This window comes from Equus przewalskii, chromosome 13, assembly GCF_037783145.1.
Source record: "Equus przewalskii isolate Varuska chromosome 13, EquPr2, whole genome shotgun sequence".
In the NCBI taxonomy this organism is placed as follows: Eukaryota; Metazoa; Chordata; class Mammalia; order Perissodactyla; family Equidae; genus Equus; species Equus przewalskii.
Window position 1 is genome coordinate 32,981,907 of NC_091843.1, and position 21,473 is coordinate 33,003,379.

The 21,473-nt window shown below is 36.6% G+C and overlaps 1 protein-coding gene across 18 annotated transcripts in view; it reads left to right on the forward strand.

The window, feature by feature from the left end:
* The window catches only part of NR3C1 (nuclear receptor subfamily 3 group C member 1), a 112,770-nt gene that overhangs the window by 77,327 nt on the left and 13,970 nt on the right, over positions 1-21,473 (forward strand). For 10 of the 18 annotated variants that reach the window (XR_011525503.1, XR_011525502.1, XR_011525501.1 and 7 more), the window contains exons 3-6: positions 3,701-3,864; positions 10,115-10,231; positions 15,669-15,947; positions 17,762-17,906. Coding sequence is in view for 12 of the 18 variants with exons in the window: in XM_008520535.2 (XP_008518757.1) it covers positions 3,701-3,864; positions 10,115-10,231; positions 15,669-15,947; positions 17,762-17,906 (705 nt within the window). In the remaining 6 variants the exon portion in view is untranslated. Of the gene's footprint in view, positions 1-3,700; positions 3,868-10,114; positions 10,232-15,668; positions 15,948-17,761; positions 17,907-21,473 lie in introns of all 18 variants that reach the window. The other 8 variants (XR_011525500.1, XR_011525499.1, XM_008520531.2 and 5 more) reach the window with 1 other exon arrangement.

Sequence of the window (21,473 nt, forward strand, 5' to 3'; positions counted from 1 at the left end):
ACACAGCCTCAGGAATAACTTGGTGTCCAGCACACTCTCCATTCTGAATGGGAAACAGCTTTCAAGTATTCACCTGAAACAAGGTATTTTGTTCCTATGACTCTGCACTTAAAAGAAAGCACCCTGGATACAGTCAGTTCAGAATAGAATCTTTTAGCATCTTCAGAATGTTTGGCACAGCTGTAAACACACATTGAGCAAAGACCAGGACATTTTAGCTTCTCCATTCAAAGGGGGTGTAATATGCATTCTTATTACGGTGTGCTTTTTCTTTCTTTCTGCCTTGTTTTCTTATTAAAAGATGGTGATTCCATATGGTTTTCCTTTGAGTTCTAACCATTTCGTTGCACCCTAGTCCTTTTAGCAATATCACTGGGTCACGTCTTCGATTGAATACTGTTTTGCATTCATCCATTTCTCCCAATGGTGTTCATTATGTGCCATCAAAGTCCTCATATTTGTGTGAAGACTGATTTTTTCCACTGATGTGTGTGGTGCACTTGGCAGCTTTCCATGTACTCAGTTCTAATCTGATGTAGCCTAGAATGACTGCCTGAAGGGATGCCAAAGCCTGACTTAAGATCCAGATTCTTAGCTACAGTTCTATCGATCCATTTGTTCATTCAGTTTTAACTTTCTCTTTTGTCATCTGAGGCTAAGGGTTGAGTAGCCTGAACATGTTCTGCATACGCTCTAATTTATAAGTGAGAATTTGGGAATACTGTCCTAGGTTTTAGTTTTAGACAGAATACTACTACTTTCCACTTACACAATACTTGTAATACTTTTTTCTTTTTGAGCAAGATTAGCCCTGAGCTAACATCTGCCACCAATCCTTCTCTTTTTGCTAAGGAAGACTGGCCCTTGGCTAACATCTGTGCCCATCTTCGTCTATTTTATATGTAGGATGCCTGCCACAGCATAGCTTGATAAGCGGTGTATAGGTCCGCACCTGGGATCCAAAGCAGCAAACCCCGAGCCACTGAAGCAGAAGGTGCGAACTTAACTGCTGCACCACCAGGCTGGCCCTTATAATGCTTTTTGATAAAATCTGCAGTTTTCCTGAAAGAAAAAAGAATGAACGTTTATCGAGTACCTTCTATATGCAGGAACTATGTGCTAGACTTTCTGTGTGTTCTCCTGTTTTCACAACACACACACAGGTGATGTCCTTCCCAGTTTACTCATGAGGAAACTGAGACTCAAAGTAGGAGATACCTACCCAAGGTTATACAAGGTTTTAAGTGGTAGAGCTAAGATCTGAAACAAGTCAGTTTAACCACAAATAGGCTGCCTGATCAATCTCCTATTACTGCATGACCTCATCTAGAGGTGGTGATATCCTTTTCACAGGTTTGTTGAGAGGACAGATGAGATTCTATTCATGAAAGTGTTTTAAAACTACAGAATACTACAAAGTACTATTTTAAGTACATACATACATGTATGTATGTGTACATATAAATATATACCTTACGTATAAAAATAGATATATATAATTGATTGGGAAAACATTACAGAACCTTTCAAGTCTTTAAATACTGCACTCATTTTCCATAAACTAAATATAAAAACAACTGGTTGGTTCCTAAAAATAGATGTCAGGTAACAGAGATTGGCTGAGCAGGAATAGGAGCATCTTCAGAACAGAAGCCAAGGAAGTTTTTGCCTCCCTAACGCATTGCTCTGTTCACTCATTCCAAGACCTTCCTACTTCTCTGTAAAACTCTGGCCCAGAGCAGCCCTCTACATTAGTCACAAGTTTCCATCAATCAAGGGTGGCTCGTGCCAGACGTACAGGAGAGTCATTTCAGGTATTCTCTTCCATTGTAGGCTTTCAATATGTACTCGGTCCATTCTCCTAAATCTAGCAGGGAATCAATGCCTTGTGATATGGAAACATCCAGAAATTCTTCTTGAGAGTGTTCAGAGAACAATGTGAAACCATGGGGCCTATTCCCAGAACTGGGGTCGTGGGAATGCTGTCCTGTTGACTGAGCTTCTTAGACAAACAGAGGGTTGGCAAGGTGCAGTAAGCTTCATTTCAGGACAGAATTTAAGAGGAGCTTATTTGGATTTATTGGCCTAATTACTTCAAGTGACATTTATAAAACAAATTGTCATTCTATAATTACCTTTTAACTTTATTCCTAAAACAGAACAAAAAAGATATTACTTAATAAATATAATTTCTAACCATGTTAACAACCAAGACAATTTGTTAGTTTGCTCTGTGAATTAATTCAATCACATTTGTAATTGAGATTTAGTATTGTTACTGGCTGCAATAATGAAGAATGACAAAGAGACAACTAACACCCCAAGTTTATTCCTAAATGCCATCTCTTTTAGAGAATAGGAAAATTAAGAAAATTTCAGAGAAAGTTAATGGTATGTTTATGAAAGTTCTTATATAGGTGAAAAACAAAACACTTTAATATGTAGAGCTCCAAAATCAACAGATTGCTACCATCCGTGTTTCTGAAAAACGCATAACCAGAGAAGGAATGGGAAGCCTCTAGAAATGTTGTAGAGACTCTTTTTACAGTTACACAAGGTTAGAAGGTTAGAAACTCTGTTATACAATACAGTTATATTTCTAAAGTTAGCATGTAAGATAAAAATTCTTTAGGAAGATACAACATTAGTAACCATTGTATCATCTATTATGAAATGTTTTATAGTGAGTTTTTCCTCCAACATTAAAAGGATGTTTCATTGGTTTATAAAAAAATACATCTTCATAAGCAAATGTGGCAAAATGTTAAGAATTGGTGAGTATAGGTAAAGGGTACATATCCATGGTACAGTTATTTCAACATTTCTGAGACTTTGAAAGTTTTCAAAATAACAAATTAGGAAAAGAATATTTATCTGTAAACACTAAATCTACACTCCTTGTAGTGAGATGAGACCTAGTAGGAGAAGCAGATTCCCATTTTCTAAGTATTTCTCCAGGGCATATTTTCATCGAGTGAGAAGGGCAGGATGGTCCTTTCTGTTGAAAGCCTAGTGCTTTTCCCAGTCTTACTGCAAGCCAGAGAAGAAGGTTATAGAAAGTAATGTTTCTGCATCAGTCTTTTCTAAGTCATAAGAAACTGTGGTTTCAGCTAGGATTACATTGGGAACGAGACATATAGGACTAAATCCTAATATTGTAAAAAGTTTTTACTCTAGTAGAGGGCGTGGGTAGATCTGTAATGAGACTTGAGTAAATTTAGAAAGATGCCTGTACAAGATCTTAAAATTGTGGTGGTGGGGGGGAATGATGTCCTAAGCAATTAAAGGAGTAGGAGGCATCTTTTTGGGGTGATGGATATAATACAATTTCTTGATCATGGTGGTATTACATAACTGTCTGTTCAACAAAACTCATCAATTGTATGCTTATAAGTGGTGAATGTTATCGTAAATGACACCTTAATAAAGGTGATTATAAATCCTAAGCAACTAAAAATTGTAATTTCTAAGTACAATTTCACTTTTAGGGGATACTTAAAAAAGAAATGACCTCACTCTTAATTTTGTATAAAAGAAGAACAAAACATTATTTGAATATATTTAGATAGGATATTTTAATGCTTGCTAGTACTTGAAGCCAGAGTTCAGTGTGAACACACTCACTGTGGAGTAAGAACTGTATTTTGATATTCCTTTGACAGTCCTGACACTTAAATCATAACATTGCTTTCTTCTTTAGCCCTGGAATGAGACCAGATGTAAGCTCTCCTCCATCCAGCTCCTCAGCGGCAACGGGACCACCTCCGAAACTCTGCCTTGTGTGCTCTGATGAAGCTTCAGGATGTCATTATGGGGTCTTGACTTGTGGAAGCTGTAAAGTATTCTTCAAAAGAGCAGTGGAAGGTAGTGTGTGTTTTGAAGAGTTTTATTTTTCCTCTATTTGGTTCCTGTTTCTCAGAGTGGATTTTGAAATTTCTATTATATGCAAAGTCCATTAAGGCTAGAAGTTAGTAAAGCAGGGAGAGGAGAGTGGCTCCTCGGTCCTGCAGTGGGAAAGAGATTTTTTAAAAAAGCAACACAGGCAGAACTAGAATAAAATAGAAAAATATGAATTGAAGGGAGGGAGTTTGGTCAGAGAACAGAAGGTAACTAAGAAGGTGTTATCATGTGAAATGATGGTGTTAGACTTGGACAGTAACATAATGCTCATTGTATTAGAATAACAGGCTTTAAGTCCCATAAACTAGTTGGTTTTAAAGCCACCAATGATTCCAGTCCAGCCAAAATGAATGACAATGAGAACTGAGGGCACGGGGTGGGGGGGGAGTGTTTTGGTTTTAATTTTTCTATTGAGCCAGGGCACCGTGCTAAGTTGTATAAATACAACCTAAGACCTGATCCCTGCCCTCTGGGAGGTCACAGTCTACTTGAAGTGAAAGATGAGTTAACAGTTAGAAGGTACAGAGATTGTAACACAGAGGAGTAAGTGATAAACTGCTTCAGGAGGTCAGGAAAGACAGTGTTTTAGAGAAGGTGATTTCACCACATGAATATTATAATACAAACTTTACTCTTCTTATGGCTTCAGCCTGCTGACAAGGGCAATAGCATCAACTTAAAGAAGGAGAAATTCATTGTTGGAAGTTATTCTAAAATTTTCTAATACTACCAATGAATCCTCTTGGAAAAAAACTGCTATGTAATTTGGTTGTAAAACAGTTTGAAGGCAGTGTGTCCTGAATGAATTACCTAAAGCTCTGATTATATTAATTTTGAAAGAAATACAATTATTCATTCACAGTATAAGAAGGATGAGGATGATGATTTGGCTAGAGTTGTATTTGCATATCCTTAAGAGTTAGATGAGTCATTTTCTTTTGCTTGGATTACTTTTTAGTACATAACCAACTATAAAATTACTCATGTTTCCCCACATAGTGCACAGGGATACAGGCTTTGACCAGTCTACTATTGAGTAGACTCGTAAGTAAAGCCCAGCCCCGCTTAGTGCAAGGCCTCTGACAAGGTAGATGTTATTTACCACAGATGCAAGAAAAGGAAGCCTCCTCTTGTCCTTACTTTTCTTTGTTGAGCACTTTGATTAGTTATCACTGCATTTATATCCTGGAAATAACAGTAATACATTATTGCTGTTATAATAAATAATACATAAATAATATAATAAATAAATAATAAAATAATACATATTTATTATATAATAAATAATATTGACAAATTGGTTTCTGAAAGTGAAATTCAGAATGAGACAGTGGAGACTTAAATATGAGTATTTAAAAAAACATTTTTCATTCTCCTCCATTTTAACTAAAATTATTCTTTAAAACCAGGGCTACAAATTCAAATGCCTACAGGGACCAAGTATATGTCAATTGGCGAAATATAATACAACTGGGAGAAAGAGGGCAGGCACTGATATTAGAGAGTGCAAGCATGGCCTGCCTAAAAGCATCCAAATGCAATTTAAAAAGGAAAAAAACTAAACTAAACTAAACTAAACATACCTCCCCAAATAAAACAGGAATGAGGGCCATATGCCCTCTGGGCTTAATCTCTGCTTTAGAATTAAATCCTTATACTTGTTTTTAGGTAAAATTTCATTGGATGTTAGCTATACTATTTTAAAATGTTTATTATCATCTAAGTATTTCAGTTAAGTATGATGGCTAGATCACATGATTAGTAAGAAAAGGTTTAAATGTAGACTGTTAAGTAAATCCTTTATTTACATTTTAAAGTTCTCCAAGGTCCCTTCCAGCTCTAAAATTCTCTAATCCTTTGAAAATCTAACTCATAACAGTTCTTCTACTCTTCCTATCTAGACATGATGGAAATATGTTTTAAAGCCCAGAGACATATTTTGGAGCACTTTTTTAAACACTTACAAAGATGTAGTTTGTATGATTTGTACTCCATTTTTAACACCTGCTAGAAATTATAGGTTATCCCCCAAATTGGCATAGTATAAAAAATACCCCAACATTTAAGTACTTTTAGGAAATTTGCACAAGTTTTACTTATTTACTGTCCATACAACCCAGATCAAGGATAGACATTTGAATTTTTTTATTCGATATTGTGGGAGTCGCTTTTCTACATACAGAAAAGAACTTTGGGTAGCTTTATTTCTTTCGATTTATACTAGTTTAGTGGCCTTTTTTTTTCCTTGAGTCCCTTTTTCTTATGTTCCCTTTGCACAGTTTTTGTTGGTGGGTCATAATGGAGGATAGGCATCAACTATCCTTAATTTACCATGTACTTAATTTACGAGTTACTCTTTTATATTATATAAGTCATACCATTTAATTAATGGCTCTGTGAGTGCTTAGATCTTATTAGGATCCATATTTGACAGACTAGGAAATTGAGGCTCAGAAAGTTTAAGTGGCAGAGCTAGGATTCAAACACAGCTGTCTCCAAACAGGCTCTTAACCTCAGTGCTACACTGACGCCCTGAGAGGTATGTGATAAAAGTCTTGTCACCTGGCAGTTTATAATCTAGTTAGATACTGAGGTGAAAGTAATCACAAGGAATTATTTAATAGCTAGCACTTACTGAGTGCTTACAATGTGCTGGGCACTATTGTAAGAACTTTCTACAGTATATTGCCTTTAACCTTTGCAGAAGCCCAGAAAGGTAGGTGCTAATTTTCCTACTTTACAGATGGGGAAAGAGAGGCTCAAAAAATGTTAATAAACATTACTGAGATCACACCGCTAGGAAATAGAACTGCAATTCAGATCAAGGGTTTCCTGGCACCTTACCAGTGCACTTTCTACTACACCACACTGTTTTGAGAGCAGGTAAAGAAAGAAGCTCAAGCTGATAGTCACAGTTCACGTTTCAAACTTGGATACTTCAAATAGGGTATATAAGCTGCAGAAAACCCCAGAACATGCCTTTGCTGTGTTTCCCATTTCCTGTACCACTTTCATGTTAATCATGTCCGTGCATCACTTCCATTTATTACTTAATATTTTTCTTGATTCACTTTTTTAAAATTTAACTAAAAAACCCAACTTTACTATCCCTACTGTATTACCTATTTCTGTGCAACAAATTACCCCCAAAATTAGTGGCTTAAACCAACAGAATTTATTATGTCATGCAGTTTCTGAGAGTCAGGAATTTGGGAGCAGCTTATTAGCTGAGTAGTCCTAGAACTCTCATGAGGTTACATTCAGACTGTTGGCAGGGGCTACAGTCACCTGAAAGCTTGACTGGGACTGGACGATCCACCTCTAAGCCCACTAACATTGCTTTTGGCAGGAAGCTTCAGTTCCTCACTATGTGGGCTGCCTCTAGGGCTGCTCTCCACATAGCAGCTGGCATCCCCCAGAACAAATAGTCCACAAGAGAGAATGTGACCAATATGGAAACATAACGTCTTTATAATTAATCCCAGATGTGATGTACTGTCGTTTCTACCATATTTTATTGGTCACACAGACCAATACTGATATAATATGGGAAAGGACTACACAAGTGTATGAATACCAAGAGACAGAGACCATTCAGGTTCATCTTGGGGGCTGGCTACCCCACCTACCATAAATAGAAACCAGAATCACTTGCCAAAAATAGATTTTTTAACCACAGCTGGTCCCATGGCCTAGTGGTTAAGTTCAGTGTGCTCCACTTCAGCAGCCTGGGTTCAGTTCCTGGGTGCAGACCTACACCACTCATCAGCAGCCATGCTGTGGTGGTGACCCATGTACAAAATAGAGGAAGATTAGCACAGATGTTAGCTCAGGGCGAATCTTCCTCAGCAAAAAAATAATTAAAAAAATTGATTTTAGCCATAAAAATAAATAGAATGCAAACAAAACAATGTGAAGAAATTCCAACGGGCCTGAAGGCTCTTCTTCTGACATCTACTCTCTTAGTTAGAAAGGGAATTTACCAAGTGGTAGAAGACATAGGAACTCCAAACTAAGATGTCTCATATCTTATCAAAAGGATCAACAGGGAGTGACTATTAGTGATACATGTCAATACCTTGTAAAATAGTGACCACTAGTTGAAACTCCTAGTTTTATAGATAAGATACAGACTTGCTTATGATACTAATAATCAAACAGGACTAATTTTAACTCAGGAAGGTACAATGCCCCCTGATCCTGTAGCTCAGATTCTTAGTTGTGCTCAGGACATATGTGGGATAAAAAAATCATTATTAGTGGGGCTGGCCCCGTGGCCGAGTGGTTAAGTTCGCGCGCTCCGCAGCAGGCGGCCCAGTGTTTCGTTAGTTCGAGTCCTGGGCGCGGACATGGCACTGCTCATCGGACCACGCTGAGGCGGCGTCCCACGTGCCACAACTAGAAGAACCCACAACGAAGAATACACAACTATGTACCGGGGGGCTTTGGGGAGAAAAAGGAAAAAATAAAATCTTAAAAAAAAAAAAAAAAAAAAAAAATCATTATTAGCATAATAGGCACAATTTGCTATTTCAGTTGAATATAAATAAAGCATTGAAATTTTTTCTGTTTTTAGCAATTAGTAATTTTTTCAATTGTCTCTTCCAGTAACTGCAGTACAATGATTTGGGGACATTCTTATGTTGTAGAACTTCTTTATGTTATAACTGCTTCAACTATGGATGCATCTGTTGTTCCTACTTTTGCTTTATATAGGATAAAATTATTGGGTTAGTGCTTCCATTTTCATATCCAAGTAAAGAAGCTAGGAAACTTACACACAGATTCTGTATACACAATACAGAAAGGAATTGAAACAGCTGGTACAGACATTTGGCAGTGGAGAACAGCTCTGGAACAAAGCTGAATTGCAGGCCATTAGTTAACTCTGTGGCCTATTCCTCACAAAGAATGGAACCTGATACAGTTAACCATCTACCCAAAACTTAAAGAGCATTGTGATTTATCATATTAGGAAGAAGTGAATATAGTTTGTTTTCATCCACGTCAAGTCTTAGGTTGTTTTATGCATAAAAGATCTTTTCCCAGAAATCAGAACTAGGTATAGTCAACTTAGTGAATGGATAATGGAGATTTTTTCCCTTTTCTTTGAATATGATTTATTTTTGAGAAGAGAAATGTCCTGCAGTCTTGTGAAGACCATCCCCTCTAGTGTAAGGTACATGGACTCTTAATTATCTAGTGTGTCTATTTAGATAAGCTGGTCTTGCATAGGAGGATCCTTTCAGTTTTTGCCAGGCCAGCTGATCCTCAGATAGTTTTCTTCAACATTCAATAACCAGATTAAAAGAAAACTACAAGAATGGGCATTTAGGGGAGGGGAGGGAGGCTTTTAGTCTTTTCCTTAAAAATTTTTGCCACAAAAGTGAAAACTGCACTTTTACCTCTTTTAATACAGGGTGCCAGAAGATTTTAGACAGTAACAGTCTTTAATATTTGCAGTCAATGGTCAATTCAAATATTCTTATATTCTAAAAGCATGTGAAATAATGAACAGATCTCTGTAAGATCTACATACTGTAGTTTAGTTTGCCAAGTCTGTGATTCACCTGACGAGTTGCTGGCAACCTTAACATTTAAGTATTTACCTATCACTTCATTTAAAATTGGGAGGGGGAGCACATTTTATTTACATATAGTGGTGTAATGTTGAATGAAAGTCATTTTCCCTTTGGGACTGTCTAGATATTTAACCAGTTTCCTCTTTCTTTAGTCGTCCCATAATAAAATAGTGATTACAGACATCTTCTGTAACTGTTACAAGAAGAAACTGTTTAAAGCACAATTTATCAAGAAGGAGGTTACCTTTGGTGGGTAGTGACTGGAAAAGAGCAAGAAGAGGGTTTATGGGGTACTGTTCTGCTTCTTGATCTGAGAGCTGATAACATGGAGAGGTGTTTAGTTTATGAAAATTTAGATGGTACCCTTATGATTTGGGCGCTTTTCTATAGGTATACTACAGTAAATATTTTTTAATGAACTATGTCTAATTTGTCAAACAGAAAAAGGAAGAGACTTTTTTTAAGCTGACCTCTTAACTTTGTAATGGCAATGTAAGCAAGTACAGTGTACCTTCCTTAATCAATGCATTTGGTCTCTGGCTATGTCCCACCCCAAACAAAAACAGAGTCTTTCCATAAAAATATCCTTTAAGACTTGTGAAATTTTAACAATGCCTTTATTTTCTTTATAGGACAGCACAATTATCTTTGTGCTGGAAGAAATGATTGTATCATTGATAAAATTCGAAGAAAAAACTGCCCGGCATGCCGCTATCGAAAATGTCTTCAAGCTGGAATGAACCTGGAAGGTAATGTAAATACCTGAAAGGAATTGTCTGCATCATATAAAAATTTATCATTCAACTTTTAAAAATGTAAGCAAGAAGATGTATTAATTTAGTCATTACAGTAAATATGTGCTTAACTAGTATAATTTTATATTACTGCTCAATAAGAATAGGAACTTTTTAATGAATATTTCATATTCTGCTTAAGTGTATTCACAAGCTTTTATTACACACACTGATTTCAGTATAGCCAGACTATATACTACGAAAGGAAACTCTGTAATAATGAAACTTACAAAACTTGAAGCAACATTACTTTTATCTTTCTTGTTCCTTTTTTCAGGCTCAAAACTATTCCCTATGGTTGGAAATGTTTCTGTATCAGATATACATATAATGACAGAAAAGTGACAGGTAAATGGACAGAAAATGTAAATATAACTTTCTGTCCATTTATCTTTTACTTGGTGCTATATGTACCTATGTTTTATTACAGATCTGCAGGGGGGGAAAACACTCCTCAAGGAGGCATTGAATAGGTTTTGTTTGTTTTGTTTTTCAAATAAAGAAGAAACCTGAAACTAGTCATAAGGTTTGAGTTTCATATCCCTGTTTATGTACAAGTTGTATAATTAACATTGATCTATTGTAAGACTTTCCTCTGGAAAATGTTTGGAATCTGCTTTAGTTGAAATTGAAAGTTCCATGAAGGTGGTGGTGGTGATGTAATAAACTCTGTGCTTCTTATCTGTTGTGATAATAGCACTTTCATTCAACAAGTACTCACCAAAAAGGCTGGCACGAGACATAAAATGAATAAAATAGTGCCTGTATTAAGGAGTTTGTTGTCTAGTTAGGTTGGAGGGTCAATCACAAAATGGTATGGCACACTACAAAAGGAACAGAGCCACAGAAGCAAGAGGAGGGTCACCTAATTCTGTCCTGAAAAGGAGGGAAAGTTTCCTGCAAGAAGCAACACTGAATTTTAAATCTTGTATAAAGAGACCAATTAAATGACTACATAAGTTAGTCCAGATAAGACATGGTGATATTAGAGGGAAAGTGGAAACCATGTGGTTCTTTTGGTAGAAGAGAGACTAACTGTTGTAGCTATCTAGCACACACTGTGTGTGTTTTTAAATATAAAGTAGATTTACAGGTGTGACTATGAAGAGTCTACTTCCTCAAACCACATACACAACATTATCTTCTCACTTACTATTATTTCCATAGCAAAAAAGACAGGTGAAATTAGTCTTTTCTTCATCATGTTTACAGACAATCGTGTCACAGCAATCACTTAACCAAATTTTTTCTGAGCATGACTAGCTTGCTTAAACTTTACTGCAGAGTGCCAACATGTTAAGCATTGATTTTAAAGAAAATTATAGCTGCGCATCTTCTTCTAGGTGTTACAAAAGCTTCAGAGATTAATTACAAATTCATGTTGAAGTTCATTTTCAGTGCCACAAGGATAATTTCTTTTTTAAATAAAAACAAGATAGTTATTGAGGTCGGCCTGGTAAGTATAATGGTTATGTTTGTGCACACTGCTTCAGCAGCCCAGGGTTCACAGGTTTGGATCCTAGGCATGGAGCTAGCACCACTCATCAAGCCATGCTGTGGCAGCATCCCACATAAAATAGAGGAAGAAAGGCACAGATGTTAGCTCAGTGACAATCTTCCTCACACACACACACAAAAATACCAAGATTCCTCACTTTCTTACATTCCAGATCTTTGCACATATTTTACCAAGTTTCATTTTGCTGCTCTCTGACCACTTAAATAAGTATATATTAAGACATGTCAGTTTTTACTGATTGGTTTGTTTTCTCCAGCCAAAATTTTACTACTTTCCTTTAATCCCCAGGTTTTCATCTCAGCTGTTTTATATTTAGAAATAAGTTGACTCAAAGGACAAACCCAAATAAAATCCTATCATATCACTAATATAGTATGGTTGCTTACCCAGTAACATTTTTCCTGAATTTAGATCTCTGGAGATTTAAGCATATAATGCTCTTCCAGACAATTCTTCTTCTATCCAAGGTATAAGGGAATTTTTATTCAAAAGAAATAAGATATATCAACTATAAAGTTTGTCCCATTTCTCCTCCCTCTTACAAATTTAGTGACAATTGCAGTGCCCTTTACCTTTACATCACTAGAAGGAAGACCAAGGCAGCAAGTGACATCTAATTTTCTCTTATCAAATATACCATCACTGCCACTTCTAATCAGATCTTTTGGTGAAAATCAGAATTTTTTTGAATGAATAAAATTTAAGCGTACAATGTAAACTGAGCTGCAATTTCTCAAAACACTGTATTAAAAAAGAACCATACTGTGTGCTTTTATAAGTTGTCAAAATAAGCGATCAGAATAGTGGAGAAACTTGGCATCAAGAGCTACTGCATGCTAGTCTTTGATACACATGCTTCTACTCCAAGAGGTTATTTTGGACTCTCCTATTATTAAAAATGCCTTAGAGTAGGGCCAAGATTAACATTATGTCCACTTTTACAAAGCTCTAGTTTGTCATTTAATAATATATTAGATATCAGGTAGCACATATGCAGTTGTTAATGTTATTCTACTTGTAGAAAAAGTGAAAGAAAGGCTTTGAAAATTCTCAGTTCACAAGGTTTTTTGTGTATGTGTGGTCCTAGTGTGAAAGCCTCATTTTTGTTTTTAATTATTCCAGTATATACAACACCTTTATTTGGAGTAGTTATGTGTGTGTGCCAGAAATGTTTGGCAGACCATAATACTTAAGAACAATGTAGATGAGCCATGTGTTTCATGCTTATTTTTACTTTTTTACAATCTTTAGAAATATTCTCTTATTCATCAGAGTGCTTCCCCTGAGCCAAGCAGTTTCACGATAGCCCAGAGTAACTGCAGAGACAGTTGGTCCTCTCAGAGCCCAAGTCTCTCTCTATAAATGTAACTTAGTACTGCAAGTGGTGTATTTTGATACTGTTGCCCCATACCAAGTAATTCTCAAGATTTATTTTAAGGCAGCCTTCTTCACTGCTTAAAGTGCCTGGCATTTAAGTACAAATGAATTTTTTAATGGTGATCCTAAGTGTTTTATAGTTACCTCATTTTAAAGTGTATTGCAGTCATTCCAAATTATAGTTTTATTTTTTGTATAAAATGTCCAATGGAACTTTCCGGCAAAGAGACTGATGACATTGTCAGATTTCATACCTAATATTTTTAAGCTAAGTTTTAAACTAAATAAGATTACTTTTATGAAAAAAGAACAGGAGCTGTCCTACTACGTGCTCCAAGGGGTCAGGAACTTTATACAGGGAGTAAAATCTTATTAACTAAATTGCTTAAAAACAATGATTGCTTAACTAATTCAATTAACAACTCCTTACTAAAGTTATATGAAAACATTAGTACACTTTCTTTCTTGAGCAAGTCAGTACAACACACTTGGGCTCACTAGTGCTTTTTCAGCTTTATTCAAAAGCATCAGTTCTCTCATGTAAGACTATACATAAATAGTAAGAAATCAACCTAGTTATATACTGAGTCACAGAAGATTTTTTTTAAATCCTCCAGTATGTCCTTATCCTTTCTTCCCTGTTCTAATGTGGAGTGTAGGAACACACAGTCTAGACAATTTAAAGTTATGGTTAATTGAGGTTTTTATAGTTCCTTCTCAGTGTATTGATTTGGGACATGCATGTTTTCTTTTACTTTGTCAACAAAGTACATTCCATGCTACTGAGATCTGGATTTCAGTGAGACACCTTTAGTTGTTTACAGGGTTGCCTTATGTCCAGGAGCTCTTCCTTTGTTAAACTTTACCACTCCTCTATTGACTCGTACTGTCTGAATTCAAAATATTCTAAAACCATATTCTACTACCAGTGGAGGTAATGATGGTTCTTATATAGCACTTACTGTGTGCCAGGAACTGTTCTAAGCATTACATATTTTAACTGATTTAATTCTCAGCCACCCTATGAGATAGGTACGAGTATTATCCTGATGTTACAGAAGAGGAAACTAAGGCCCAGGGAATAACTTGCATAGATATGCAGCTACTAAAATGACAGAGCCAGGATTTAAATTCACATATGTATGCCCTTTACTCCTACACCACACTGTCTTCAACAGAGCCTAGTAAAATAAATGTGAATAGATCTGTCATGATCCTGTTTCTCTACTTTGAAATGTTAACTAAAACTCTTAAATTTCTCACTACCACATTCAGCACAGAGCACAGTAAGAAATGGGACCATTCTATTCAATGTAAAGGACAGGCTTTTTTGAGATATAGTTCCTGCCACCACACCTATCCTCGCCAACTATGTATTTTGTCTTTTTAGGGACAGAGGATCTGATAATTATTTTAAACAGTAATTAGCATTTCCTTTTCCCTTAGCAAAATTATCCCTGATAATTGAAGCAGGTACATTTCTTCTTCCATATAAATTACATTCCTTGCCCTTCCCTGGAGCTCTGAGTACTTTCTCTTCAAGAATACTAAAATTCTGTGCTCGCTTTGGCAGCATATATATATACTAAAGAAGAATAATATAATTCTTATTTGTCACTAAAACAAGTAACTTCAAGAGTATGAATACGTTTATTTAAAAAATCTACAGAATCCAAGTTGTAATTTGATTACAGTGTTCCATACTAGGTCAAAGATAAAAGACAGCTTTAGTTACTTTATATATAATATGAGAATGGGTGAGTCATCAATATAAATCTTTTGTAACAGCAAAATTATCCACTGATAATTTATGTGAAGGAACTCAAAGTTTTTCTCTTTATCTCCCCAAAAGTTTTTAGTACCGATTAGTATCCCCATCATATAAAGGTAAAAAGAAATTTTTCTGCTGTTAGAACAAATATTGTCTTTAGTATGTGATCTGCTCTGTCATCTTACTATCTTGGTAAGAAGGCTATGGAATGAAGAAAGGGACTTTGTGCAAGGGTATAAATAATATAGCTCTCTTCATTATATATATTACCATAATTTAGATTAACCCTAAGCCACAGTTTCTAGTCTGGTATTTCAAGCTTACAGTCTTTCTTTCAAATGATAGTAAAAGTAATTTGCCTTATATAACTAACAAAAATTTTGACTTTGGAATGAAAGTGAGATTAATTTATGGAAGAATCTATATAAGTGATGTGTTTAGATTGTTTTAACATAGTGTGGTAAGACACTTAATTTTGTATAAACTGTAGTTAAGAAGTAACTGTCTTATTTGGAGAAGAAATTAATATACAAATGGGTTCCTCTTGATCCTTTGCTTTCAGGAAAAATTTTTTTCTCCCATGTCACTTTATCATAATGCTAAATAAAACATTTATCCTCTTTCAATCTAAATAGTTTGAGAAGTTAAAATACCTCTTGAATAAACTGTGCCACCCAGACCTTCCCATTACAACTCATCTCTGTGTATTTTTTTTAATACCACAGCTCGAAAAACAAAGAAAAAGATAAAAGGAATTCAGGCCACTACAGGAGTCTCCCCACAAGAAACTTCTGAAAATCCTGCCAACAAAACAATAGTTCCTGCAACATTACCACAACTCACCCCTACTCTGGTGTCACTGTTGGAGGTGATTGAACCCGAAGTGCTATATGCAGGATATGATAGCTCTATTCCAGACTCCACTTGGCGGATCATGACCACACTCAACATGTTAGGTGGGCGGCAAGTGATTGCAGCAGTGAAATGGGCAAAGGCGATACCAGGTAAGATGTAAAAGATGACACAGTTAAGGTACAAACCTTTGTATTTTCCTAAAATCACTCCAGCTCTTTATCATCCTGGTCCCATGGTATGTCTTGTTTCTCTTACTCGGTTCTGGGGACTAACAAGAGGAGAGCTGGGTAAATATGGGAGAGTCGAGAGTCTGTAATAAAACTTTTATACTGCTCGCTCTTTTTGAGATTATTACTCAGAGCTTGGTGATTTCAGATAACACAATGTAACATCAGAACTTGAGTTACAGGATTTACTCAAAATTCCTTTTACACTTAAGTCTAGGGGAAGAAAATGTATAATATTTCTAAGAATTCAGTTTGTTCTCCTTCAATGTTAAAAATTAGGTTGTTTGTAAAATTGGTAAAAATCAAGCGTAGTGATATTTTGTCAAAATGTACTAAAGTAGAATGATTTTAACTGTTCACTAAAAATGATACACATGGAATTTAAATTTTAGTTCATCTAATTTTTAAGATGATATGAAACAGCAGAGGTCAATGTTAATATCAACCCTAACTTTATAGTTAGAGAGGAATAGAGACAGAACAAGAATGAAGTAACCTGACGACCTGTCATCGCTACTCTATCAAGGGGAAAAGAGGTATAAATATCAGGGGAAATTTTTAAATTTAAATTCATGGAATGAATAATGTCCCAAGCCAGGACTCTTGGCTTTCTATTTTATTATATTTAGTTCATATTTACTTCAATAGGCAAAAGGTGACAGAAACTGGCTACTGTTAAGTTGTCTTACATTGAATGCTATTAAAAAGTACTGAGGGCTTTGGTTTTTTTTGTTTTTTTTTTTGGTATGATTTTAATTTCAAATGCTTGTTTTTGTTTTTATACTTAAAAGATATACCTTCCATTATCCAAAATTTGTCATTATGAAAGACAGCATAGGTTTTGGCAAAATACTAGTATTACTAAAGGAATTAAAACAATTAAACTTCTTTTTTCCTTTTGGATTGGCTCTCCTTAAGAGCAAACATTTCTGATTTGTTAGACAGGATTTATTAATCATTTAGGAAAGTATCATATGCTTGACAGAACTTAATTTGATACCATATATACCAAATGGTACATATACCATGTATAATGTAATCTAGAAATATATAAACTAAAAAAATCAAACTTTAGGGGCTGGCCCCGTGGCCGAGTGGTTAAGTTCGCGCGCTCCGCTGCAGGCGGCCCAGTGTTTCGTTGGTTCGAATCCTGGGCGCGGACATGGCACTGCTCGTCAAACCACACTGAGGCAGCGTCCCACATGCCACAACTAGAAGGACCCACAACGAAGAATATACAACTATGTACTGGGGGGCTTTGGGGAGAAAAAGGAAAAAAATAAAAAAATCTTAAAAAAAAAAAAAAAATCAAACTTTAACAGAAGAGACCTATATGTGAGGTACCTTAAACAATCTATTATTTCACATTCATCTCTAAAATAATATCAAATTAAAGCACAATTATTCTAATTTTGCATTTGGTAAGCACATTTCCACATAGACCTTTGTCTGCTATTGTTCTTAATGTAAAATGCGAGTTACCAAAAATACAGAATTTCTTCTTGTTTTTCAATCTTAATTAGGTTATATTTATTGCCACTAGAGGAACAGGGCTTTGGTCTTAACATGTCAGATCACAAAGGAAAACTGTGCCCACTTGGTGCTTCATTTTCCTTATCTGTTAGAGGTCCCCCACACAAGGTTAACTGATCTCTCATCCTTGGCAATTTTCAGAGAGATGATCTTCTCTTTGACAACTAGAATGTTCCCTCATATCTTTGTTTCTCCTAATTCAGGATTCAGGAACTTACACCTGGATGACCAAATGACCCTACTGCAATATTCCTGGATGTTCCTCATGGCATTTGCCCTGGGGTGGAGATCATACAGACAATCAAGTGGAAGCATGCTGTGTTTTGCTCCTGATCTGATTATTAATGAGTAAGTCATTTGTGAGTCATTTTCCCTGTATTCACGGGGGTATTTTTAACCAGCTGATGTTTTCCTAATGGACTGCTACTGTGATCATTCAGGAATGAATCAGTCCTACTAGGTAACTTGGAACTGGACAAACTTGAAATATAGTTGTTTATCACTGTTTAAGGCAGGCCAGGTGTAATGTATAGCAAATGCACATGTGGCAATATTACTGTCCCAGGACATGTTTCAGGATATTTTTTAAACAGGAAGCATCTCTGGGGTCAGTTAAGTCTATATAGCAAGTAAAAAAGAATCTTACTGTGACATTGTTTTAATTATGTAACCCTATTCCAGCAAAGAAAAGGTACATGATACAATTCATGTTGATTTCACTTTCAGTAGGGACAATTACAGAGGACATCTAGACTGAGGGGAGGAAGGTATGGACCCAGAGATAAGAGGTATCTCTTTGCATGGCAGAGCTCGCTCAATGTTTATGACTTGCAAAGAACATGAGTACAAGAATTTTTTTTTCAATTGAGAGAGAACCAGCCAAGCTTTAAGATTTCATAAATCAGCTATTCTTTTGTCCTCTAGGCCTGTTCTTCTACCTGTGAAATATTTCAAGTATCCATTCCCCTTACCTCATTACAGTTGTTTCCTAACTAGTTTTCTGCCTCCGCTGTATCCTCCATAATGTTGACTAGGTTTGTCTTCCTCAAGCACAGTTTGATCACATCACATATCTCCCCAACACAGATGTCTTCAGTGTCTCCTCACTGACCACCCAGTGCATACTCAGCATGGCTTCTGGCTTTTCAGACCCTGGCCTCATTTTCTCTCTTGTTCTTCCCCTTCACATACTCATTGTTCCCATTCAGATGATCCATTCTTAAAACATACTCTTAGCTCATGATGTTCATTTCACCATATGAGACCTCTCTACTGTATATCTCTAGTTCTTATCACTTTCTACCTTGTACTACTACTTCTCGTGCCCACCGCTTCTCTCCTTTATTAGAATGCAAACAGGGAGTTCAGACACACATACCCCTGGCATGAGCAGAGTAAAACATAAAGGAGATTTGTGTTTGTGTGAAATAAGATAGAGATTTCTTTAATTGTGAGCTCTGGGTGCTGCTGACAAGGGTTCCCCCCCAATTTTTTTTCTTGGTGAGGAAGATTGGCCCTGAGCTAACATCCATTGCCAATCTTCCTATTTTTGCTTGAGGAATATTGTCTCTAAGCTAATATCTATGCCAATCTTCCTCTATTTTGTATGTGGGATGCCGCCACAGCATGGCTTGATAAGGAGTGTGTAGGTCCATGCCTGGGATCCAAACCCACAAACCCCAGGCAACCATGCCACTGATCTGTCTCCCAAAAAAAATTTTTTTAAGATTTTTTTTTTCCTTTTTCTCCCCAAAGCCCCCCAGTACATAGTTGTATATTTTTCGTTGTGGGTCCTTCCAGTTGTGGCATGTGGGATGCTCCCTCATCGTGGCCTGATGAGCAGTGCCATGTCCGCGCCCAGGATTCGAACCAACGAAACACTGGGCTGCCTGCAGTGGAGCGTGAGAACTCAACCACTCAGCCACGGGGCCAGCCCTCCCAAAAAATTTTTAATAAAATCTTAAACCACATTATTAGAATAGTAGTTCCACGGCACTCTATGTGAGTCAATCCATCATTATAGTTTGTGTTCAGAACTGAATGCCATATTAAAAGTAACAGTGACAACTTTCCTGTTTTTTATTATTATTTTGTGTGTGTGTGAGAGGAAGATTTGCCCTGAGCTAACATCTGTGCCAGTCTTCCTCTACTTTGTATGTGGGATGCCTGCACAGCTTGGCTGATGAGTAGAGTAGGTCCACAGCCAGGATCTGAACCCACGAACCCGAGGCTGCTGAAGCAGAGCACACAGAACTTTAACCACTCGGCCACAGGGCCAGCCCCCAGTGACAATTTTAAATATGTCCAGAGTAGCAAGGAGTTTGGAAATGAACATATGAACAGAGATGTTTGGAAGAAAGAGAAAAGGAGACTGGGGACTGATGAGGACAGCCTGAAGAGACTTTCTTATGAAGATAAAGGAAACTTTGTTTTATCTGTTGGATGTGCCAGGCACAAAAATAATGGGTAGAAGTTATAGAAAAGCATCTATTTGAGCTGAGTTAAATGAGAGGGCCTACCTTATCATGTAGTAAGTTATTGTAAGTGTTTCAGTAGAGATTAGATGATACTAGCTCCAGATATTTTAAAAGAAATTCTTACGCATTGTGCAACAAACTGCAAGTAGTGGGGTAATTCTAGATCCAGGACACGTCTTCTTTATAGTATTACTAGGTAATTCCAAGGCTATATATCTGGCAGGATAAATGGGAACTACTTACAGCAGAGATTGCAGGTTTTCCCTTTATTGGGCGAGCTGCATAAAAAACTAGTCTTGAAATCCAAGCTGAACTATTCAGTTAAACTTGGTGTTGTATCTGTGTTGGTGATACTTATTTTCCAGCACGGTATTCATTCACTGATATTTGAGTACTTACCAAGTGCCAGACACTATTTTAGGAGCTTGAGCTATAATAGTGAACACACTAGAAGAGGCCCCTGCTAACATTCTGATAGGGAAAAATCAAAGAAATGACCAAAATTATTTCAGAAAGTCATGATACAATAGCGTGACTGGGGGAGAGGAGGAGAGAGAAGTATGTGCCACTTTACTTTAGATTTGGGGACTGTAAGACCTCTCTAAATAGCTGAGCACTAAATAGTACAAAAGAATAAGCTTTGTGAAAGGTAGGGCATTCCAGGCAGAGGAAATGAGTGCAAAGGCTAGAAACACCCTTGGCCTGTGTGAGGAATTGAGAGAAAGCCACTGAGGATATTGTATGAATTTAGAGAAGTGGACAGGGGCCAAGTCAAACAGAATATTCTAGAAGCAAGCAGAAGCCAGTGGAGGGTTTCAAACAAAGGATAATATGATAGAGAATGGATTCGAGGGGAGCCACAAATACTCATCACACTCCTAACATGTGCCTGGTACACATTAGAAGAGAACTACAGCAGAGAACAAGACAAACAAGGTTCCTGACCTTTACTACTTATACTCTAGTTAGGAGAGACAGATGACCACCAAATAAATATAATAATTTTAGATTGTGATACAGTTTTTACTAAAGAGAGATCAGTTCAGATAGGGTGGCTAATGGCTCCTTGGAGGAGATGTCATTTGAGCTAAATGAAATATATATGCTGTAATCAACCTCTTTGTATTCTAAGAAGGGGCAGTATCTCAGCCCTCAGCTAGCAGGCACTGCCGTGTGCTTGGCCAGACCCGAGCTCCACACAGACACACTCTTAGGTATCTGTGTCAGAGAAAGAAGTCACCTTGACAGGCTCTTGCCAAAGAGGACTGTTCAAACCACTGCATCACAATTTAACAAGATTTAAGTTGTTTGATCAAATTTTAAATTAACTGATAAATATACATAGCTTAAATGTAAAACTCAAAGACACATTGAAAATCTCTAAGTACTGGCTGCTCATTTCAGAATCCAACTATGCTTATTTAAAAACATCAGGTTG